Raw genomic sequence first — 19,250 nt, 5'->3', positions numbered from 1 at the left:
AATAGCCGTAGCGCCACTTCTGTGACGTCATAGAAGTGTTCAAATCTGGATCAGTCTGTATCAGATCCGTTGCAGCCCCTTTTTAAGAGATTTGGGTATGGAGGAAAATAGAGAGGGTTGTGTTTTCTGACACTTGGTGAGTTCCCTGGAACACCAGGGACACATGTTCATGTATAAAAGACGTACACAAGTGCAATTTGCATGATAGGTCACCTTTAAGTACAAGTACTTCAAAACTGAACTTAAATACAGGACTTCAGTACATTTACTAAATTATATTCCAGCACTAGTATTAATATGAAATACATTTACTTATCTCCTGTATCTTTTTCCTAAATGGGCATCATAATGCGTGTTATAGGTTTTAGTGTCTGTAAATGGTCTGCATTGAATAAGATCCCTGCAGTACAGCCAGTATGAGAGGAAGGAAGACCTTTTAGAACATTAAAACATGGAAACATTTCACAGTAGAGGCACTACATACTGATATGGAGTGGAGGCGTGTGGCGCAGTGGACTAGTGCGTTGGTGTTCGGATCAGGGGTTCGAACCCCACTGCAGTCAGCATGTCGTTGCGTCCCTGAGACACTTCACCCCAAATTGCTCCTGTGGGGATTGCCCACAGTATTGAGTATGGAAGTCGCTTTGGATAAAAGCATTTAACAAGTAACATGTAATGTAATGTAATGATATGAACCTGAAAATGAGCCTAATAAGGCCCCTTTAAGGGGCTGTTGAAAAATTCATTACCAAATGCCTGGATAATGTTTATGATGAGATGTTGTTAGCAGGGTTTACACGGATCAAATGTTCCACTCCCTCCTCACTCCGAGGTGAGGGAGATGTTTTGCTCTTCTCACAGATAACTTCTGCAGAAAACATGTTTACAGCATGGCTGTCAGACATGTGCTTTATGATCCCTGTGTTTACAAACAGTGTGTTCTTTACCAGCCACACACACACACACACACACACACACACACACACACACACACACACACACACACACACACACACACACACACAACACGCCCGGGGCGAGCCCTAATCTGCTGAGCTGTCGTCACTGTGTAAAAATAATGCATTAAGACTTTAATCTTTACATAATTTATCCGTGATAATACCAATTATCCCCTAAATTAAATATTCAATTTGAAAGAGAAACACTCAATCATCTTAATTACACTCATCAATAATGACTTTCCCTTAATTAACAAATTGATGTTTAAGATACAAAATCTAATTATTAACAATGTAAGGTAGATTTTAAAGATATAGAAAGAGTTCAAACGCTTAATCAAAAAAGATCTCTAGCCATTAATAATCAAATCATTTAAATGTATAAGTGACTTTTGGTTTCCTTGCTTTGTCTCACACTCCGGTTTTATTTAGGCAGATTATCCATTGGATTAAAGGGGATATAAGGGGTACAAAATAATCTTAAAATGTACCAAAGTACATAAAAAAGACAGCCCTCAATTTCCCCCTTGATTGATAGAAATCAAGACAATTCTAAGGTATACATTGAAAGATCTTAACACACTATTTGGTGGATTTAAGAGAGTTAGCGGTGATTTTTTACCTCTAAAAACCCCTAATGTTTGCATAAAACCCATTAATCACACTATAGATTAATGTATTCATGTATGAACCACTTCAAATCCCATCATAATGCATTTTTAATGAGTACATTCACTTCAGGTACTCAGTTTTGTTCCCTTTATGCAAAATATATCGATCAAATTCTTATTTGAACAAATCCAGCATCTACCACTAAAGGGCGTTTGTTCTGTTTGAGAGTCTTTAGAGTAAATAAATACATACAAGAAACAAGAGATGTCGATGTGGTTCCCAAACTTTTTCTGTCAGGCCCCCCCTTTGGAGAAAAAAAAAAGTCGGGCCCCCCCAACACAAGTCAGGCTGAGTGGCGGCGCCAGAGATTTATTTTGGGGGTGCTGTAGGGTAGCTTGACCTTCCATAGAGGGTGCTCAAACATTTAGGGTTTCCCATTAATGTCCCGGGCGCTAAAGTGGAACTTTCTACTGTAACAATCCCCACGCACACACACAGTGCACCCGCGACTGTTACAATGAAGGCTCGATAATCAGCTCACGGCATATAGGTGTAAGCAGGGGTAAAGTGCTATTTTTATAGGTGGTGTGTGGACCTCACATAGGGGGGTCCGGGGGCAAGCTCCCCCGGGAAGATTTATTTTTAAATATTGAAGTTGAAAGCATCAATCTGGTGCACTTTGAGAGCAAAATGAAGAGATCTATGGATACATCTCTCAACACCCATATGAAACAGAACTGTAAACAGATTTACTTTTTCTTTATGGATATTTTACAAATCACTCCCTTTTAAACTTTATTCTATTTTTACTGTCATATAGCATTTCATACCTGTTTTTCATTTATTCTCTTGTTTTTTTATAACTATAATGATCATATAAACGTGTGCCTCGGAAATAATTGTTTACATTAATGGTGACCAAAACGTTTGAGACCCACTGAGAGAGTCCTTTAGCTCACTGAGCCTCTCAGTCTGACAGGAGAGGACTCTCCTCCACTTTGTGGTTGAAAAAACTCCTGATATCCGTTAGCGTAGCTCGCTAGCACCAGAAGCTAACAACAACGATCTCCGGTACCGGTGCGCTCTCTCTCTCTCTCGCTCGCGCACGCACACAAAATGGCTCGTTTCACACACACACAGAGCTGAGCTGTAATGAAACACAGAGACCCAGACGTAATAGTACTGTATCATATTATCTTCGATATTATTATTATTATATTATATATATATTTTTTTAATAACCATTTTTCCTCCTGGTCTCTTGCGCCCCCCCTGTCATGCCTCTGCGCCCCCCAGGGAACCACTGAGATACAACATTACTTAGCAGACCTGTTTTTATCATCATGGTACTTCCCTGATGGCTCCCACAGGGTTGTTGACATCCTCGTGGATTCATCTTCTTATTACAGACACATGCATTTCCTAACATTTGGTCTACCTATATTGTAAATGTATTATCTCTTCAATTTACACACGGCATCTATTGCACGTCTGTCCGTCCTGGGAGAGGGATCCCTCCTCTGTTGCTCTCCCTGAGGTTTCTCCCATGCTCCCCTTTAAACTGTGGGGTTTCTCTGGAAGTGTTTCCTTGTACGATGTGAGGGTCTAAGGACAGAGGGTCTAAGGACAGAGGGTCTAAGGACAGAGGGTCTAAGGACAGAGGGTGTCGTATAGTCATACTGATATTCTGTACAAACTGCGAAGTCCACTGAGACAAATGTAACATGTTTGATATTGGGCTGTATAAATAAACATTGATTGATTGATTTTAGTTTGTTGAAGGAATTGTGTTGGACATTAAAGTGGAATTAAAGACTATTGTTGAAAGCAGAGACATCATTTCTCTGGGGTAGAAAGTGTCAAAACCTCTTCTCCTTCAAAACATGTTTTTAATTTCATGTCTTGATTCCTTTTTTTGTTTTGGTTTGCTGTGTTTTTCTGTGACGTTAAAGTGCTCTTAAATAATGTTGTTTTGTGACAAAACTTTTGTCCAAATAATTGTCTCAGTATTGTGTGAAAAGCTAACCGTTGAAATCCATCTATAACCTGATAAATGATGGATACACCACACTGGTTTCAAAACAGCCTAAATTAAATAAAATATCCGTGAACATGTTATTTTTAAAGTTTCGTTTTTCACAATTCCTTAAGAATGTCGTCAAATAACTTCAGGTGAAACACACACAGACGACCTCAGTCCTGATGGAAACATGTGTCCTCTCTTTTGTGTCTCTTTGTTTCGAATGAGACGCCCCCTCCCCCGTAACCTCCGACACACCCACCCCCCGTCAGACAAAGATACGCTACTCCCATGAATACTAAATGTATGAATACATTTTAAAGCAGCCGAGCGTTTCCGTCTGACTTCCTTAACCAGCCGTAGTGATTAAGTGTGTGTGTGGTTATGTGTGTGTTCAAGATTCAAGGCTTTTGTGGTCATGTGTACATAGCTACAGGGTAGTCATGACAATGAAAATCTGAAGTCACAGGCTCCTCCAACAGAGCAACACAATAAAACAGATCAAATAGTGCAGGTAAATAAAATCAAATATAATAAAAATAGTGCAGAATAGTAATATTGATATATTACATTACATGTCAGATGCTTTTATCCAAAGTGACTTACATACTTAATCCACACGGGAGCAATGTGGGGTGAAGTGTCTCAGGGACACAACAACATGCTGACTGCAGTGGGACTCGAACTTGCTGTCCTCTGATTCGAAGATCAGCGCACTAACCCACTGCGCCACACGCCTATATGCATATGTAGCAAACAGATGCATGTTATGGATGTTCTTTCAAAAGTTCAGGTGTTTAACAGTCCTATGCTGTGTGTGTGTGTGTGTGTGTGTGTGTGTGTGTGTGTGTGTGTGTGTGTGTGTGTGTGTGTGTGTGTGTGTGTGTGTGTGTGTGTGTGTGGTGGGCGGAGGCGTGTCCCAAAGACAGCCGGCCTTTGACCTCTCAACTCGACACAATATGTTTGTCTCACATTGAGTTGTTATTAGCATGATTAGCTTCGTAGCATCCAGGAGGCTTCTGGGAGCGGAGGGTCGTTCATCATCAGAGCGCGTTGCGTTTAAAGACAAGCTGTAGCAATAAATCCGAGTGATTTATAGACACACATTCATCTCTTTTAAAAAATGGAGCGTATGGTCAGTCGGTATGAATATGTAAAGGTTAGCAAGAAGCTGAGAAGTGTCAACAGATCAAAACACTGAATTCTCATTGTTGACTTTAAAGCTAATCTTTTTTTGAGATTCCGTTTGCTAAAACTGACCATTGTAGAAGAAGAGGGCACACTCAGAAGTCATATTCTGCTGATGTTCAGGTTTTACATTAGTATATAGTGTCTCTACTTTAAAGAGTCCTCTCCTGCTGATGTTCAGGTGTATATCAGTATGTAGTGTCACTACTTTAAAGAGTCCTCTCCAGCTGATGTTCAGGTGTATATCAGTATGTAGTGTCACTACTTTAAAGAGTCCTCTCCTGCTGATGTTCAGGTGTATATCAGTATGTAGTGTCTCTACTTTAAAGAGTCCTCTCCTGCTGATGTTCAGGTGTATATCAGTATGTAGTGTCTCTACTTTAAAGAGTCCTCTCCTGCTGATGTTCAGGTGTATATCAGTATTAAGTGTCTCTACTTTAAAGAGTCCTCTCCTGCTGATGTTCAGGTGTATATCAGTATGTAGTGTCTCTACTTTAAAGAGTCCTCTCCTGCTGATGTTCAGGTGTATATCAGCATGTAGTGTCTCTACTTTAAAGAGTCCTCTCCTGCTGATGTTCAGGTGTATATCAGTATGTAGTGTCTCTACTTTAAAGAGTCCTCTCCTGCTGATGTCCAGGTGTATATCAGTACGTAGGGTCTCTACTTTAAAGACTCCTCTCCTGCTGATGTTCAGGTGTATATCAGTATGTAGTGTCACTACTTTAAAGAGTCCTCTCCTGCTGATGTTCAGGTGTATATCAGTATGCAGTGTCTCTACTTTAAAGAGTCCTCTCCTGCTGATGTTCAGGTGTATATCAGTATGTAGTGTCTCTACTTTAAAGAGTCCTCTCCTGCTGATGTTCAGGTGTATATCAGTATGTAGTGTCTCTACTTTAAAGAGTCCTCTCCTGCTGATGTTCAGGTGTATATCAGTATGTAGTGTCTCTACTTTAAAGAGTCCTGTCCTGCTGATGTTCAGGTGTATATTAGTATGTAGTGTCTCTACTTTAAAGAGTCCTCTCCTGCTGATGTTCAAGTGTATATCAGTATGTAGTGTCTCTACTTTAAAGAGTCCTCTCCTGCTGATGTTCAGGTGTATATCAGTATTAAGTGTCTCTACTTTAAAGAGTCCTCTCCTGCTGATGTTCAGGTGTATATCAGTATGTAGTGTCTCTACTTTAAAGAGTCCTCTCCTGCTGATGTTCAGGTGTATATCAGTATGTAGTGTCTCTACTTTAAAGAGTCCTCTCCTGCTGATGTTCAGGTGTATATATGTATGTAGTGTCTCTACTTTAAAGAGTCCTCTCCTGCTGATGTTCAGGTGTATATCAGTATGTAGTGTCTCTACTTTAAAGAGTCCTGTCCTGCTGATGTTCAGGTGTATATCAGTATGTAGTGTCTCTACTTTAAAGAGTCCTCTCCTGCTGATGTTCAAGTGTATATCAGTATGTAGTGTCTCTACTTTAAAGAGTCCTCTCCTGCTGATGTTCAGGTGTATATCAGTATGTACTGTCTCTACTTTAAAGAGTCCTCTCCTGCTGATGTTCAGGTGTATATCAGTATGTAGTGTCTCTACTTTAAAGAGTCCTCTCCCGCTGATGGACCAGAGGAACCAGAGGAACCAGAGGAACCAGAGGAAGGAACCAGAGGAACCTCGGTGCATGTTACATTATTTTGGCCCCTTAAAAAGCCAAGGGGCCCCCAGGGACAGATGGATGACAGACTACCAGCCGACGGCACATTGTTGTTGTGCGCTCAGTTGGGTGAGATGCCCCCCCCCCTCTCCATTCTCTCCATAGGTCAAAGGTCAGAGGGCACGAGGGGACTGTCTGGAGACTCTTTCATTTCCCTCAGTATCGTATATTCATTCATACATACTTCATCTGGTCTGTTTTATTATTTTATATTTAGTCAGTTCTGGTGTTTACAATGAATTATTCAGATATATTCACTTTGTCTTACTAATTGATTTTCCTCTTGTGCCAATCAATCACCAGTAAGAAGAGCTTTACTGTGGATGAGGTAAGATGCACATAAGATACTGTACTACATAATAATATTTGAACCATATGAGAATGAAACTCAATCCTCCACCAATCACGATGACGCAATGTGTGTACCTGATCAGCTATTTTAGGTCAACAAACAATAAAGTGTTGGATATAAAATTGACGGCAATTAACAAAATGCTTGTTACTTCACAGACATACTGGTAGTCCTCAGATTATCTCTGTTGTTGAATCACTTTCATTACAATAGTTTTAAACCATGTACAAAGATAATTCAAGTACGAAAGCTAGAGTAAAAGCGGGGCAAGAAAAGTGCCGATTGGACACATTTTTTCTTTGGTTATTATTAGTTCTGTTTGTTTATTATAGATAATGCTAATTTTCAGGTTAATGAAACATATCTCTTTGTTGTATGTATAGTTCACTTAATGTTATTACTTTAATGTCTTGTACATTTTTGTTTTGAATATTGTCTTTTGAGGGCCACATGAGATTTTTTTTTTTACCAAAAGTAAATAGCAGTTTGAGTTCTGACTTTAAACCCAGAATTATGAGATTAAAGTCAGAAATTAAATGTTTACGTTTTGGTCACATCCCAATATGTGGCACTAATCCTCTTCCGTGTTTGTGCACCTGTCCCCTTATCGATTTTGTTTTTTCGTTGAACAGTCTGAAAGCCATGTTTGTAAATACCCTTTTCCAATAAAGCTCAAAAAAAGATTTAAAAAAACCTTTGTTGACTCGATGGCGCCACCTGGTGTCGTTCTCGGTGTAGTGGTAGTGGGAGGAGATAAAAGCTCCACTCGGTCCTACTGAACTTTAGACTCTTCATGAACTAAATCAAACATTAAGAACAGGCTGTCTTTGTAAAGTACAGTTCACCGTTATGTTCTGTACCAAAGATCAAACACACTGACAAGACGACACCTGGAAGCAGCTCCAAAGGTCAATTTGCAGCCAATAATCGAGCCACGCTGCGGGTCTGAAGCGACACCGTGTTGACTTTACAGTTACATTTTACGGTGAGTAAACAGAGCCAGATCATCATCATGTTTCAGCTGTTTGTCCCTTCTCTTGAGGCGACTTTAATGCCTGTTTAAGTCCGATTTACTGTGCCATCGATTATCTAGTTGTCAAACGGAGAGTGCGTCTGTGCAGTGGAGCACATAGATCCATTACTCGAATATAAGTACTTGGAGAAGTGGGAGAAGTACTCAGATCTTGTTGTTGAATAAAAGTAGAAGTACTCCGATCTAGTACTTGAGTAAAAGCAGAAGCAGGGCCGCCGCTTGCGGACAGGCAAGGCAGGCAAAATTAATGCAAAATTCAGGACAACAAAATTATACAAAAAATACAATTAAACAGACATCATACATTGCCATAAGCCTTCATCAAATTCAGTTCATCCACAATAGTGGGGGCCCCATTATTGTAGATGCACTGAATTTGAGTGAGTGGGGCAATGCACAACGTTTGCAATGACAGACAGTAGGAGACCTCCCTAATGGGCCCCCACCTTATTCAGGCTCACTCTGGTCAGTGTCGCATGATTGTTTCGAAAATAATCCTGATGACAAGGAAAGGTACTGAAAAATGAAGAGAAATTATCTTTCTGGAAGCGAAAAAAGGAAGAAAGATGAAGATGAGAAAGAAAAACAAGACGGTGGTAAGTAAGTTGAGTATAACGATGAAATACTAAATAACTAAATGTTGCTAGTCTAACCTTAACTGTGGTATAGAGAAACTTGAATTACGTAACTTCCACTAGAATCAAATTATTTATTTTGTTTACTTTGACGTTTAACATGACATGAGTTAACCTAGCAGAACAGTATCTGCTGGCCGTGACATTACCGAGTCAAGTGTGCGCAGCTGGGTCGGTACAACGCCGTTGACCTATTAGACTAGCTAAGTTTAAAGTACTCAGATCTTGTTCTTGAGTAAAAGAAGAAGTGCTCAGATATATGATATGTTTCATAATGATTGATCATTAAAGTGTTCTCAAAGCTGGTAAAGGTGCAGCTAGTTTGAATGACGAGGGTAGATTGTGAATTGACTCCAGGTGGAACTAAATTCTGATTTAACAATTGATTATATTTCACATCATTCATCCAGATCTGTGAAGCAACTAAAGGTATTAAATATTAAATATAATGAAGTAAATGTACACCATTTACCTCTGAATTGTAGTGGAGTAGAAGTACAAAGTATCAAAAAATACTCAAGTGAAGTACAAGTATCTCAAAATTGTATTTTACAATTTTTTTTGCATTTACGTCTTCCACAATTTTTTTCAGTTTTTCGGTTTTATTGTGTTGCTCTGTTGGAGAAGCCTGTGAATTCAGATTTTCTTTGACATTACTACACTGTAGCTATGTCCGTATGACAAAGAAAAGCCTTGAGTCTTGAACCTTGAACATACAATTAGATTTGGCTGACCATTTCTAGGGTTGTTTTATGCTTTTACAGTTTAATTGTGTGTGCCAAAGGTCTGGCAAGGTTACGAACAACCAATAAAAAAGCTAGGTTACTTTTTGTGTTGAAATGTATTGTATCCTTTACTAAACAGGCCTCTGTATGAAATTATTTGTATACATCAGTTACTGTACTTAGTATCATTTTAAATACCCTATAGGGTCACTTTTAATTGACAGCTGGAGTTAATGTCACCTGATTTAGAATGTAAATGAGGGCCCTCTCAGAAATAAAGTTTTTTTTAATTAGAAACGTGAGAGGCACGAATAAAACACAGGAGGCTAAATATTTTTTCTGCAATTTAGAATCACATACACCTGCTGATTACATTACATTCAGTGGGTTATTTTAATCATGGGATTCTAATGTCTGTAAATCAGTGCTTGTGTGTTGTGTTGCTATTTTTTTTCCATAGATTTAAAAACACTGGTTGAGTGTGTGATGTGAAAGTAACCCATAGCCTTAAGTTCAACTCTGGAAAAAGATGAAAGTAAACTGTAAGATAAGATAATGAGATAAGAGTCACTTTATTGATCCCAATTTGGGACATTTTTTGCGTTGAAAGACAAGGCATAAGAGAAATTAAAAGAGTAGAAATAAACAGTTCTAAAATGTAAAAATCTCAAAATAGAAATAAAACAGCATTACAAAGTAGAAAATAAACATGTTGAAATACCACTCTACAGTAAACTGAATAGAAAGCAGGATATTATATAGCCTACATTAATGGCGCATTTCCACTAAAGCGCGGTTTAAGCGTGCCGTGCTCGGCCCGTTTTTGGTTGCGTTTCCACTTGGCGTAGTTCATGATAGCTGGTACTATTTCACAGTTTTTCTCGCCCCATAAAATCGAGGTTCCTAGCGGGCCAACAACCAGGCTAAGTCGGGCTGAGTATGCTAAACTAGAGAGAGAATCGCTGTCAAGGGGGCTACAACTACAACAAGATGAACATATTTGACCGTGATTTAATTGTAATACACGTTTCAAAATGATGCCGAAGTAACAACATACTGATACCGGTTAGTAAAAATCATGAATTAATGCTTTGACAAGTCTGCAGACAGACGGCAGGCGAAAAACCTTTTTAAAATGCGTGTTTTCTAAATGGAGCACGGCGAAGCTAACGCAGTATGCTCCGTCCACACTCACAACAACGGCCTATACAGACATAAATAAACCAGCGACTGTATTCTCCATGACTTAGACAGTCTGTGGTTTGTACTTGTTTAACTTGTGTCTAGTTTCTTAACACAAATGAGGAGCTGTGAGCTCTGAGTGCTAACAGCTGATGTTGTTTTTCCTCTGGTTCAAATCGAAGATGACGTCACGGCTCCGCCTACATTGCGTTACTATAGTTACTGTCCCAGCTACTAAACTGTAATGGAAACGCAGCATAAAGTGAGCCAGTCCTAACAAGGCCTAACTATACCGTACTAAGCCGAGCGAGGCCCTGCAATGGAAATGCGCCATAAGTGTGTAAGGAATGGAAATAGTCTGGTAGATTGAATTAAAACTCGTACATAATTAAGGCCAAATGGTCCAAAATGTGAACATAATACAAAAGTTAATCTCTCAATTTTCTGGCACTGGCTTGATGGTTACCTAACAAAACAAATCAATGTTGACTTGCATGTTAACAATTATCATTCATTTTACACACCAGGGTTCTGTAAGACAATGATTACTTTATATAAAACCAAAGGTGGAATCATACTCATTAATAATCATAAGGATCTTTCCTTTGTTTAAAATTGAGGTATTTGTGCTTCACTTTAGTGTTTCCTTATACTCAAATGCAATCAACATATAAATACTGTACCTTTTTGCAACACAAGCTTAACATTTGATTGACAACTGGAGTTAAGGTATCTGGATTCATTCTTAAAAGTACATGCTGGCTAGATGGATGGATGGATGGATGGATGGATATATACATAGATACAAATTAATAATTGGAATCAGAATTGGCATCTATCCTTTCTGACATTTTTCGTAACATTTTCTGGTTATTTTGTCTGTCGGCTCAGTTCAGAATGAGCATGAAGCCGCTTTGTGTGAAGCTGTCGGTCCAGCCGTCCAGAGGGCTTGTGGATGAGAAGTTCACCGTCTTGGTCCAGAACCTCCTCCCTGGGTTCCAGCTGGCCGTCCACGCCCTCCACCATTGTGAAGACGGACACAGCTGGGAGGCTTTTGCTCTCTACACTGCCGACGCCACCGGGACTGTGAACGGTAAGACCCTTGTTGAATGTCCTCTTCCAATATCAGAGTACACATGATAACAAAGGTATCCCAACTGGAGCTGTGTACATGAGAGCATGTATGATTACCTAGAAGAGCATCAGGACTGTTTGAGGCATATGATAGCTATGTGATTAACATGATGATTCAGCCTCTATGGAGAGAGACATATGACAAGCATGATCATTTCTGACGTGGAGCTAATCTGGAGTAAACATTGAATACTGCTTTCTATTCCTCCATCTTGTGACTGAGTAACTCCCTCTCTTGGATATCAGCATGTGAAGGACACTGTTCAGGAACTAGTTGATGCTCTGTATGTGATGACTACTTCCATTCTGGAGAGGATCACAGATACATGGATCCAGATGTTGAAGCTCAAGCCGGTGACGAGTGAGATTTTTCAAACAACCCTCAAAAAATGTTGGTCAAGTTTGTGCAATGGGAAGTTATCAGGAGTGAGTTGGCAATCTTTGGAGGATTTCAGCGTCCGTTATCTTTATGCTAACCTGTAAGGAGAGCGGAAAAGCATTAACCAGTTCAGCTTAAATCTTTTTGCCATGGTCAGTAAGCACTGTTGATGGATGTTACAGTCAACCCCACATCCAACGACCAAAACAATAAAAAGTACCATGAGATTAGATTAAAAAAAAAATCCAACATGGAAACTTAACGATGGACGCCGAATGCGTTGGGTCGCAGCCAACTGATGACTTTTAACTTCAAGTGTCAAAATGAATTGCGGAACCTCGGTTGGAAAAACCACTACACACGGGATACGCTTTTAAACATGTGATGTCAAAGTGTACACAAATGTACCGGTGGATAATTTGTGCGTGATAAACAAACTATTTTTTTAGCATTTGGTTAGCATTACGGCCCGTCTACACTACAGGCATGAACAAATCTTGAAGCTGGGTGTGTCTGAAGCTTGGCGATTTTTTGCGAGCAACCAATCACATGAATCTCCCGCCCCCGACATACAAAGCAATAGCAATGTTAAAACGAAGTAAACTGGATATAAAATCTCCAAACAGGCGAAAACCTACCAGTTTCACCCACTGTCTCTGCCACCTCCCTCCATGCCTGGTTCCTCCGGTTTGTATCCCGGTAAATAGTTCCGGTCGTAAAGAACCGGGTGATTTGCTACCGTAATATCTCGTTTGGAATATGAGGAAATGAACTGCGGTCTGGCTTTCCCAGCTTGCACGCGGTTTGATTGGCTGCGCTTGCACTGGCGGGATTTGCATAAACGGGATTTGATTGGCTGATGCCAAGCATTGAGCCTCAAAAGTTGAACATTGTTCAACTTTTGATGCCGATAGATGCTCGTGATGCTTGCAAAGCCATGCCATGCTCCCCACAATGCAGTTCGGCGAAGATTAAAAATCTTCTACGTCACCCCATTCAAGTGAATGGGCGAAGCGTTGAGAGCATTTTTTGATACCTATAGTGTAGACGGGCCGTTAGCCATCTTTGTACAGATGAAAGCTGTCATTGGGTCTGTAGGTCCTGTACCCACCTGTTGTAAATTGGACATGGTCCTCCAAAGATTTAAGGTTTTTGAATTCCCAAAAGGTATAGGCGCTATTTCCAAACGCCAGATACTGTGATCGGACCTTTCTTCTCTTAAAAGGATCAATGTCGTTAATTGACCTTGATAATGCTCCTCTGCCTCTGTTGGGTGCTTCTTTCTGTGAGGGTATTTATCTTTGGCGCCTACTTTATTTGTCTTTGGATTCAAAACAGCTGACAGGTGACCGGTGAAAGTTGGTTGATATTGACGGCTGCTAATATTCTCCAAAAAACAGAAGCCCTAAAAAGGCCATTTCGCCCAAGAATGCATCAAAATTCCCTATAGTATGAAAACTAATTGTAATTAAATATTTTATGCACTTTTACAATACAGTTTCACAGGATCCCAGTCTGGACGGGACATATTCTGGGGTTGAACCGATGGGTCTGCTGTGGAGCCTCAGACCAGTTCCAGGCAGCAAATCTGGGCTCCGGTAGGCCAACATTGGTACCAAATAATACTTATCAATACAGAATCAATATGAGAGTTGACTCTTTCTCCTCATCCCTCAGAATGAGAAAGACGAACGTCCAGACTCCCATGGTGGTCACGGTCTCGGTATACCAGGGTCACCAGACGGAGGGCTTCTTGGATCGAGTGTCGCTGGCCAGTGTGGTGGTAGAGCGATGGTACATGGCGCCCGGCGTTCGAAGAGTCCCGATAACAGACAGCAAACTCACTGCGACCCTCTTCCTGCCCTCAGGTAGGACTGGGGGGTAGTTTAAAGGTCACCTATTTGGCAAAATCCACTTCTTCATGTCTCTTCTACATCAACATGTGTCCCCTCTTCTTCATGTCTCTTCTACATCAACATGTGTCCCCTCTTCTTCATGTCTCTTCTACATCAACATGTGTCCCCTCTTCTTCATGTCTCTTCTACATCAACATGTGTCCCCTCTTCCTCATGTCTCTTCTACATCAACATGTGTCCCCTCTTCTTCATGTCTCTTCTACATCAACATGTGTCCCCTCTTCTTCATGTCTCTTCTACATCAACATTTGTCCCCTCTTCTTCATGTCTCTTCTACATCAACATGTGTCCCCTCTTCTTCATGTCTCTTCTACATCAACATTTGTCCCCTCTTCTTCATGTCTCTTCTACATCAACATGTGTCCCCTCTTCTTCATGTCTCTTCTACATCAACATGTGTCCCCTCTTCTTCATGTCTCTTCTACATCAACATGTGTCCCCTCTTCTTCATGTCTCTTCTACATCAACATGTGTCCCCTCTTCTTCATGTCTCTTCTACATCAACATTTGTCCCCTCTTCTTCATGTCTCTTCTACATCAACATGTGTCCCCTCTTCTTCATGTCTCTTCTACATCAACATGTGTCCCCTCTTCTTCATGTCTCTTCTACATCAACATGTGTCCCCTCTGTGGAAAGAGACTCTGAAAGTTTCAGGAACAAAGATTCTCTCTCTTTTTGATCGATTTCTATAAAAACCTGTCTGAAAATGAGCTGATCAGATTTTGGCCACTTTATGATGTCATAACGATTTTTTTGTCTTGTGTAACCATTAGCCAATCAGCAACCAAGGTAACATATTCAGCAAATATGGTAAAGCTTCCCAAATAATCCATATAACAATGTATAATTACCGAGCTAGTGATTTTATTTGGTGTCTTGACTCGTCTGAAGGACCTGGTCCTTTCCCCGGACTCTTGGACCTTTGGGGGGGGGGAGGGAAGTTGGTGGAGTACCGGGCAGCGCTGCTGGCCTCCCACGGCATCGCCTCCCTGGCCCTCGACTACCTCACACCTCAAATCACTAAGGAAACTGGAAAAATGGTGGACAATGATTACTTTGAGGTAAACCAGATGAGCTTCTACGGAAAAATACAGTTTTTTAAACTCCCAAGAACATGAACATCTCATTGCAGTTGCGTTTGTGTCCATCTGAAAGTTATATTTACTCTTAATAAGATGTACAAAAGCTTTGTCCTCAACAACAGTGAGGGAAATCCGTGTATATACATGTCATTTAAAGCATACAGTTCTACCTCAACAATGTATGAATGTATTGTTTACATATTTTCCTGCTGCAGACGGCCTATAGAGTTCTGGAGCAACACCCTCAGATCCTCGGCAGCAGGATCGCCATGTTGGGTCTTTCCTTCGGCACCAGTGTCACTTTCAGAATGGCTGTTTACTCCCAGGTTGTAAAGGTAGGACCAGCTTAGTGACTTTCACAGATTTTTAGAATTTGTTGTATTTAATCTGTTCATATCACAGAAACTGCATACCGTCAACTATAAGAGCTTGTCTCGACCACGGACGTGCTAAGATTGTTACCATGTTTGAAAACACTATATTTTAAAACGTTTTTCTTCACTTGTCACTTTATGGGCTCTTTGACTTTATGGTTGAAGATAAGGGTTGAACCAAGTGCAAACTAACTCTAGCTTCAACACGGAACTGGAACAGAAGACATTTTTATGGGAAATGGGTAAAAGGCCCTCTCAAATGCCATCTGACACAGCTCTGTTCACTTGACCGGATCTGAGGAACCCATTGAGGTCAGTTAAGCTTTTTAAAACACTGGAGTTACACTAGTTTTTATTCTCTATTAGCCAGCCAGCTCTATAAACATCCTGACCTCTTTTCTTCTGGTTTGAGCGTTGGGCAGGCTGAAATGCCATAGATCTTTTCAACCTGTGGATGCACCTGCCCGCCCCCCATGTGCTATCCCAAATACCTTAGCCCCCTTTGCCCAACTGCACCCTTTGCTAGTTGGCTCCATTTGGTCCATATGCTGCTTCGACGTCTCAACAACAACCTGAATGGAAGTGCCACAAATTAGTAAAAACTGTACGGAGTGGAATAAGGCCTAGCTGATCCAGGAAAGCTTCAACTCGGGCCATCAGGTAAGAATTGAATTGATGCTTATCTGATGGCCTTATTGATAGTCAACACAGAACCAAGTTGACCTAACAGACTTGCGTGCCAGCACAATGGTCACTGTTGGACTCTTCTGCTACCCCTCATTCTAGATTGGCTTGAAGCTCTTCCTGAACACTTTTCCTCTTGTGTTCATGCAGCTGATAGTGGAGTGAACGCATTGTGTTGCCCGGGGCGTTTCTATGTCGTGTTGTTTGGGAGTCACATATCGGAAAACTGCCTTTGGAACAAAAAAAAATGTCTGCTTTTTGGCCCGGTGAGAGATTGTTGTCACAACAAACAGGGACTGATTTAGCAGTTTTTGTTAGCTCCAGTTCCAACTCATCTCTCTCTCCATTACCCTAGAGGGGAAGTCCTCCTAAGGACCGAACAAAAATAAAAAAGTCAATGTCGTCCACAAAGTCTGGAGGTCGCTCCGTGGATAAAAAGCGTCCAGAACCATCATGTATTATCCTACTGATTTCCTGTGTGTGTGTGTGTGTGTGTGTGTGTGTGTGTGTGTGTGGTCTCCTAGCTCAGCTGTGCAGTGTGTATCAGTGGGAGTCATGTGCAGCCGGTTGGTGGAAGTGTTGAACAAATACTGGCTTACTTTAACGGGTAAGTTAATCTGCTTTCTGTTATCTTCATGCCTTTCTTTTTCTCTAGAGAATGACCTGCAGATTTGAATGAGCCTATCATATTTTCATTTTGCCGCCATCAAGACAACTTATTTTGTTTTCCTAAATCAGAAACGCTGATAAGACTCGCTTTGACGAGAATAACCAAGTGATCTGGAGAGATTTGCTGCTGCCCATCCCCACAGACCCCTCACTAAAAGTGGACGTGAGTACCACCAATTGTTCTGTTATTTTTTTACAAACTGTATACGATATAAAAGGACCTTTTTGTGTTCATTTTCAGGTTCATATTAGTGTTTATTGTCTCTGCTGGGACATGTCTCCATGCTTTAATGTTCAAAAAGCTCTTTATTGTTCTCATACTGCCTGTGCTGCAGCACCTCTTTTCACCCTCTGTCTGAAACCAGAGCCCAGTCTGCTCTGTGGAGTGTGTGGGAAATACACTTTGGGAATGTAGCCTTTGCAGACCATCAACATGCACAAAAACCTTTATAACACCCTACAGGAAAGGGAAAAGCCCAGAAAGCACAACAGGGCCCTTTTTCAAAGCTAAAGCTATGTAGATAATGTTATCCTTCTATATTTACTATCTGAAACGCTGCTGCTGTTTGACTCTGAGCAGATGGGACGACTGCAGTGTCCTCTGCTGCTCGTTGTTGGTGAGGACGATCAGAACTGGCCCTCCTACGAGTCTGCAATGGACGTGAGTTAATCAACATGACATGAAACACTGAAAATATGGATAACTACATTATACATGAACAACCCATTTTCTTTATCCTAGTTTGGTGTAATAGTTTTTATTCTTTTTTTCCAACCAAATTTAAACCCATTTATGTTTTTCTCTTCTCGGACCAAATGTTTTTTGTTTTGTTATTAAGCTGGCATAATATTTCACTAAAATCTTGTTCAAAACCAGGCTTTGTGAGCGGACTGAAATATTTGCAGGACAATTTTGTGGACTTGCACGCCTCAATACGTTATCATAGTACTGGCTTTTAATTATTATTTAACAGCGAGCACATGCAGCTTGTTGCAGTCTAAAATGCATATTAATGACTTTTGTATTTAGTTGAAGCTTATCATTATATTATTGATGGTCATTGGAGGCAGTGGCCCGAGATATACAGTTATAAGGTTGTGAGATGATCTAAGACATATGAGATTATTATGTGTTTAACTTCCTGTTTTGCAGATAAAAGAGATGATGGAGCGGGCGGGGAACAGCCACCTTCTGACTCTCCTCTCCTATAAGAATGCTGGTCACCTGATTGAACCTCCATTTATGCCGTTCGCCCGAGCCAGCACCTTCAAAACTGTCACTAACCCACCAACCAAGGGTAGGATACGATAATACTTGAATGGTCAGATCAAGTCTGAAATGCTCCTTGCATCACAGCAGCTCCATGTGTAATATCAACAGACAAATATCAAGACACAATGCATGAAAAAAAAAAACATTTAACATAACAGCTCAACCACTGAGAGAAAACATGCTCAAAGAGCCTTCAGCGTGCATTTGATCTGGCTCTGTACTGTGAGGATTGACTGGAGCACAAAGGATGCTTCAGTCTGACTTTATTGAATCGTGGGACCCTGTATCTCCCATTAGATGGTAGCGGTTCATATTCTCTGTTCAGAACATGGTTTGTGTCCGAGATGATGTTGTTAGGGTGCTTACATTTAGGACTTTGAGTTTTGACTGCTGTAGTTTGGCTTGTTGTCTTCGCAGTGATGGCTCTGTGGGGCGGAGAGCTGGTGGCACATTCTCGGGCTCAGGAAGACGCCTGGAGGAAGACGCTGGTCTTTCTGAGGGAGAATCTGTACGGCGGCATGAAACCTGGTGCTTCATTTTCCAACTTGTAACCAAGAACATCCATCCATCCTCTCCTACTCATCGGTGGTCGGGTCGCGGGGGTAGCAGTTCCAGCAGAGAGCCCCAAACTTCCCTTTCCCTGTAACCATGACAACAACTAATAATCACACTAACTGGGACTTCTGGCGCCTTGGATTCAGGAAGTCACAGTCCGCTCTATTTTTTAACTCATGCTTAATCAGGATGGAGGGAATTCATTTTCTTCTTACAGCAAAATGCAGCTCATCTATCTCAGTCACCGTGGTGGCCAGAGTAACAGACTCCATGCCTGCATTTGTTTTTCATGCCAGAAAAGTGACCTTTAATTGTAATTATTATACTTTATAATCTAGTTGATTACAGCTTACTGGTTGAATCAGTACAATGTATTAATAACTTGTGGTAATATTTAAGTTTATTTATATAGCCAGTGGGTGATTTTAGGGTGGATTCCATCACCCTTGTTCAAATAGAGTCCAAAATACAACCTCCATTATAGAGAGAGTAGGGGTAGAGGGGGACTCTAGTTTAATATATGTTTATCTACCTGACTCATTAATCCTCTCTGACATTTTAATTTACTGTTTTGCATGAACACGTCGTAAAATCCAGATAATGATTAGCCATGGTTGGAATTTCTGTATTTTCGAGAAGTTATTTTCTGTTTTGCCTCGTTCGGACCAAGAGTAAAATAAAAATATTTTCTGTTTTAAAATTCCTGTCTCCTGCATTTTGGCCCACCCTCTTGTCACGACCTTCATCCTCCTATCTGTCCTCCAGAGCGTCTTCGCCCGTCTG

The 19,250-nt window shown here is 40.8% G+C and overlaps 1 protein-coding gene across 3 annotated transcripts; it reads left to right on the top strand.

Annotated features, from left to right (window-relative positions):
- Nucleotides 1–7,618: 7,618 nt before the first annotated feature.
- Nucleotides 7,619–19,167, top strand: LOC307041312 (peroxisomal succinyl-coenzyme A thioesterase-like). Of its 3 annotated transcripts, none has more exons than XM_079684637.1 (11): nt 7,619–7,810; nt 11,297–11,493; nt 13,412–13,511; nt 13,591–13,781; nt 14,722–14,891; nt 15,128–15,247; nt 16,495–16,577; nt 16,709–16,802; nt 17,220–17,300; nt 17,793–17,937; nt 18,330–19,167. In XM_079684637.1, the coding sequence occupies exons 2-11, from the start codon at nt 11,298–11,300 to the stop codon at nt 18,461–18,463; spliced, it is 1,314 nt and encodes a 437-aa protein (XP_079540763.1). In that variant the 5' UTR covers nt 7,619–7,810; nt 11,297; the 3' UTR covers nt 18,464–19,167. The 3 variants fall into 3 exon arrangements, with proteins under 3 accessions (XP_079540763.1, XP_079540762.1, XP_079540761.1); XM_079684636.1 differs by having other exon boundaries at nt 11,292–11,493; XM_079684635.1 differs by lacking the exon at nt 7,619–7,810 and adding an exon at nt 8,135–8,454 and having other exon boundaries at nt 11,292–11,493.
- The last annotated feature ends 83 nt before the right edge of the window (nt 19,168–19,250 follow it).

This window comes from Notothenia rossii (genome assembly GCF_949606895.1).
Source record: "Notothenia rossii genome assembly, chromosome: 5".
Classification (NCBI taxonomy): Eukaryota; Metazoa; Chordata; class Actinopteri; order Perciformes; family Nototheniidae; genus Notothenia; species Notothenia rossii.
This window is presented reverse-complemented; position numbering and strand designations above follow the sequence as displayed.

Bases quoted from the DNA above. Each gene is read 5' to 3' on its own strand.
- LOC307041312 (XM_079684635.1), top strand. From the start codon at position 8,425: ATGAAGATGAGAAAGAAAAACAAGACGGTG. The intron at 11,494-13,411 runs GTAAGACCCTTG...TTTACAATACAG, and splicing joins CGCCACCGGGACTGTGAACG to TTTCACAGGATCCCAGTCTG. The intron at 16,578-16,708 runs GTAAGTTAATCT...TTCCTAAATCAG, and splicing joins ATACTGGCTTACTTTAACGG to AAACGCTGATAAGACTCGCT.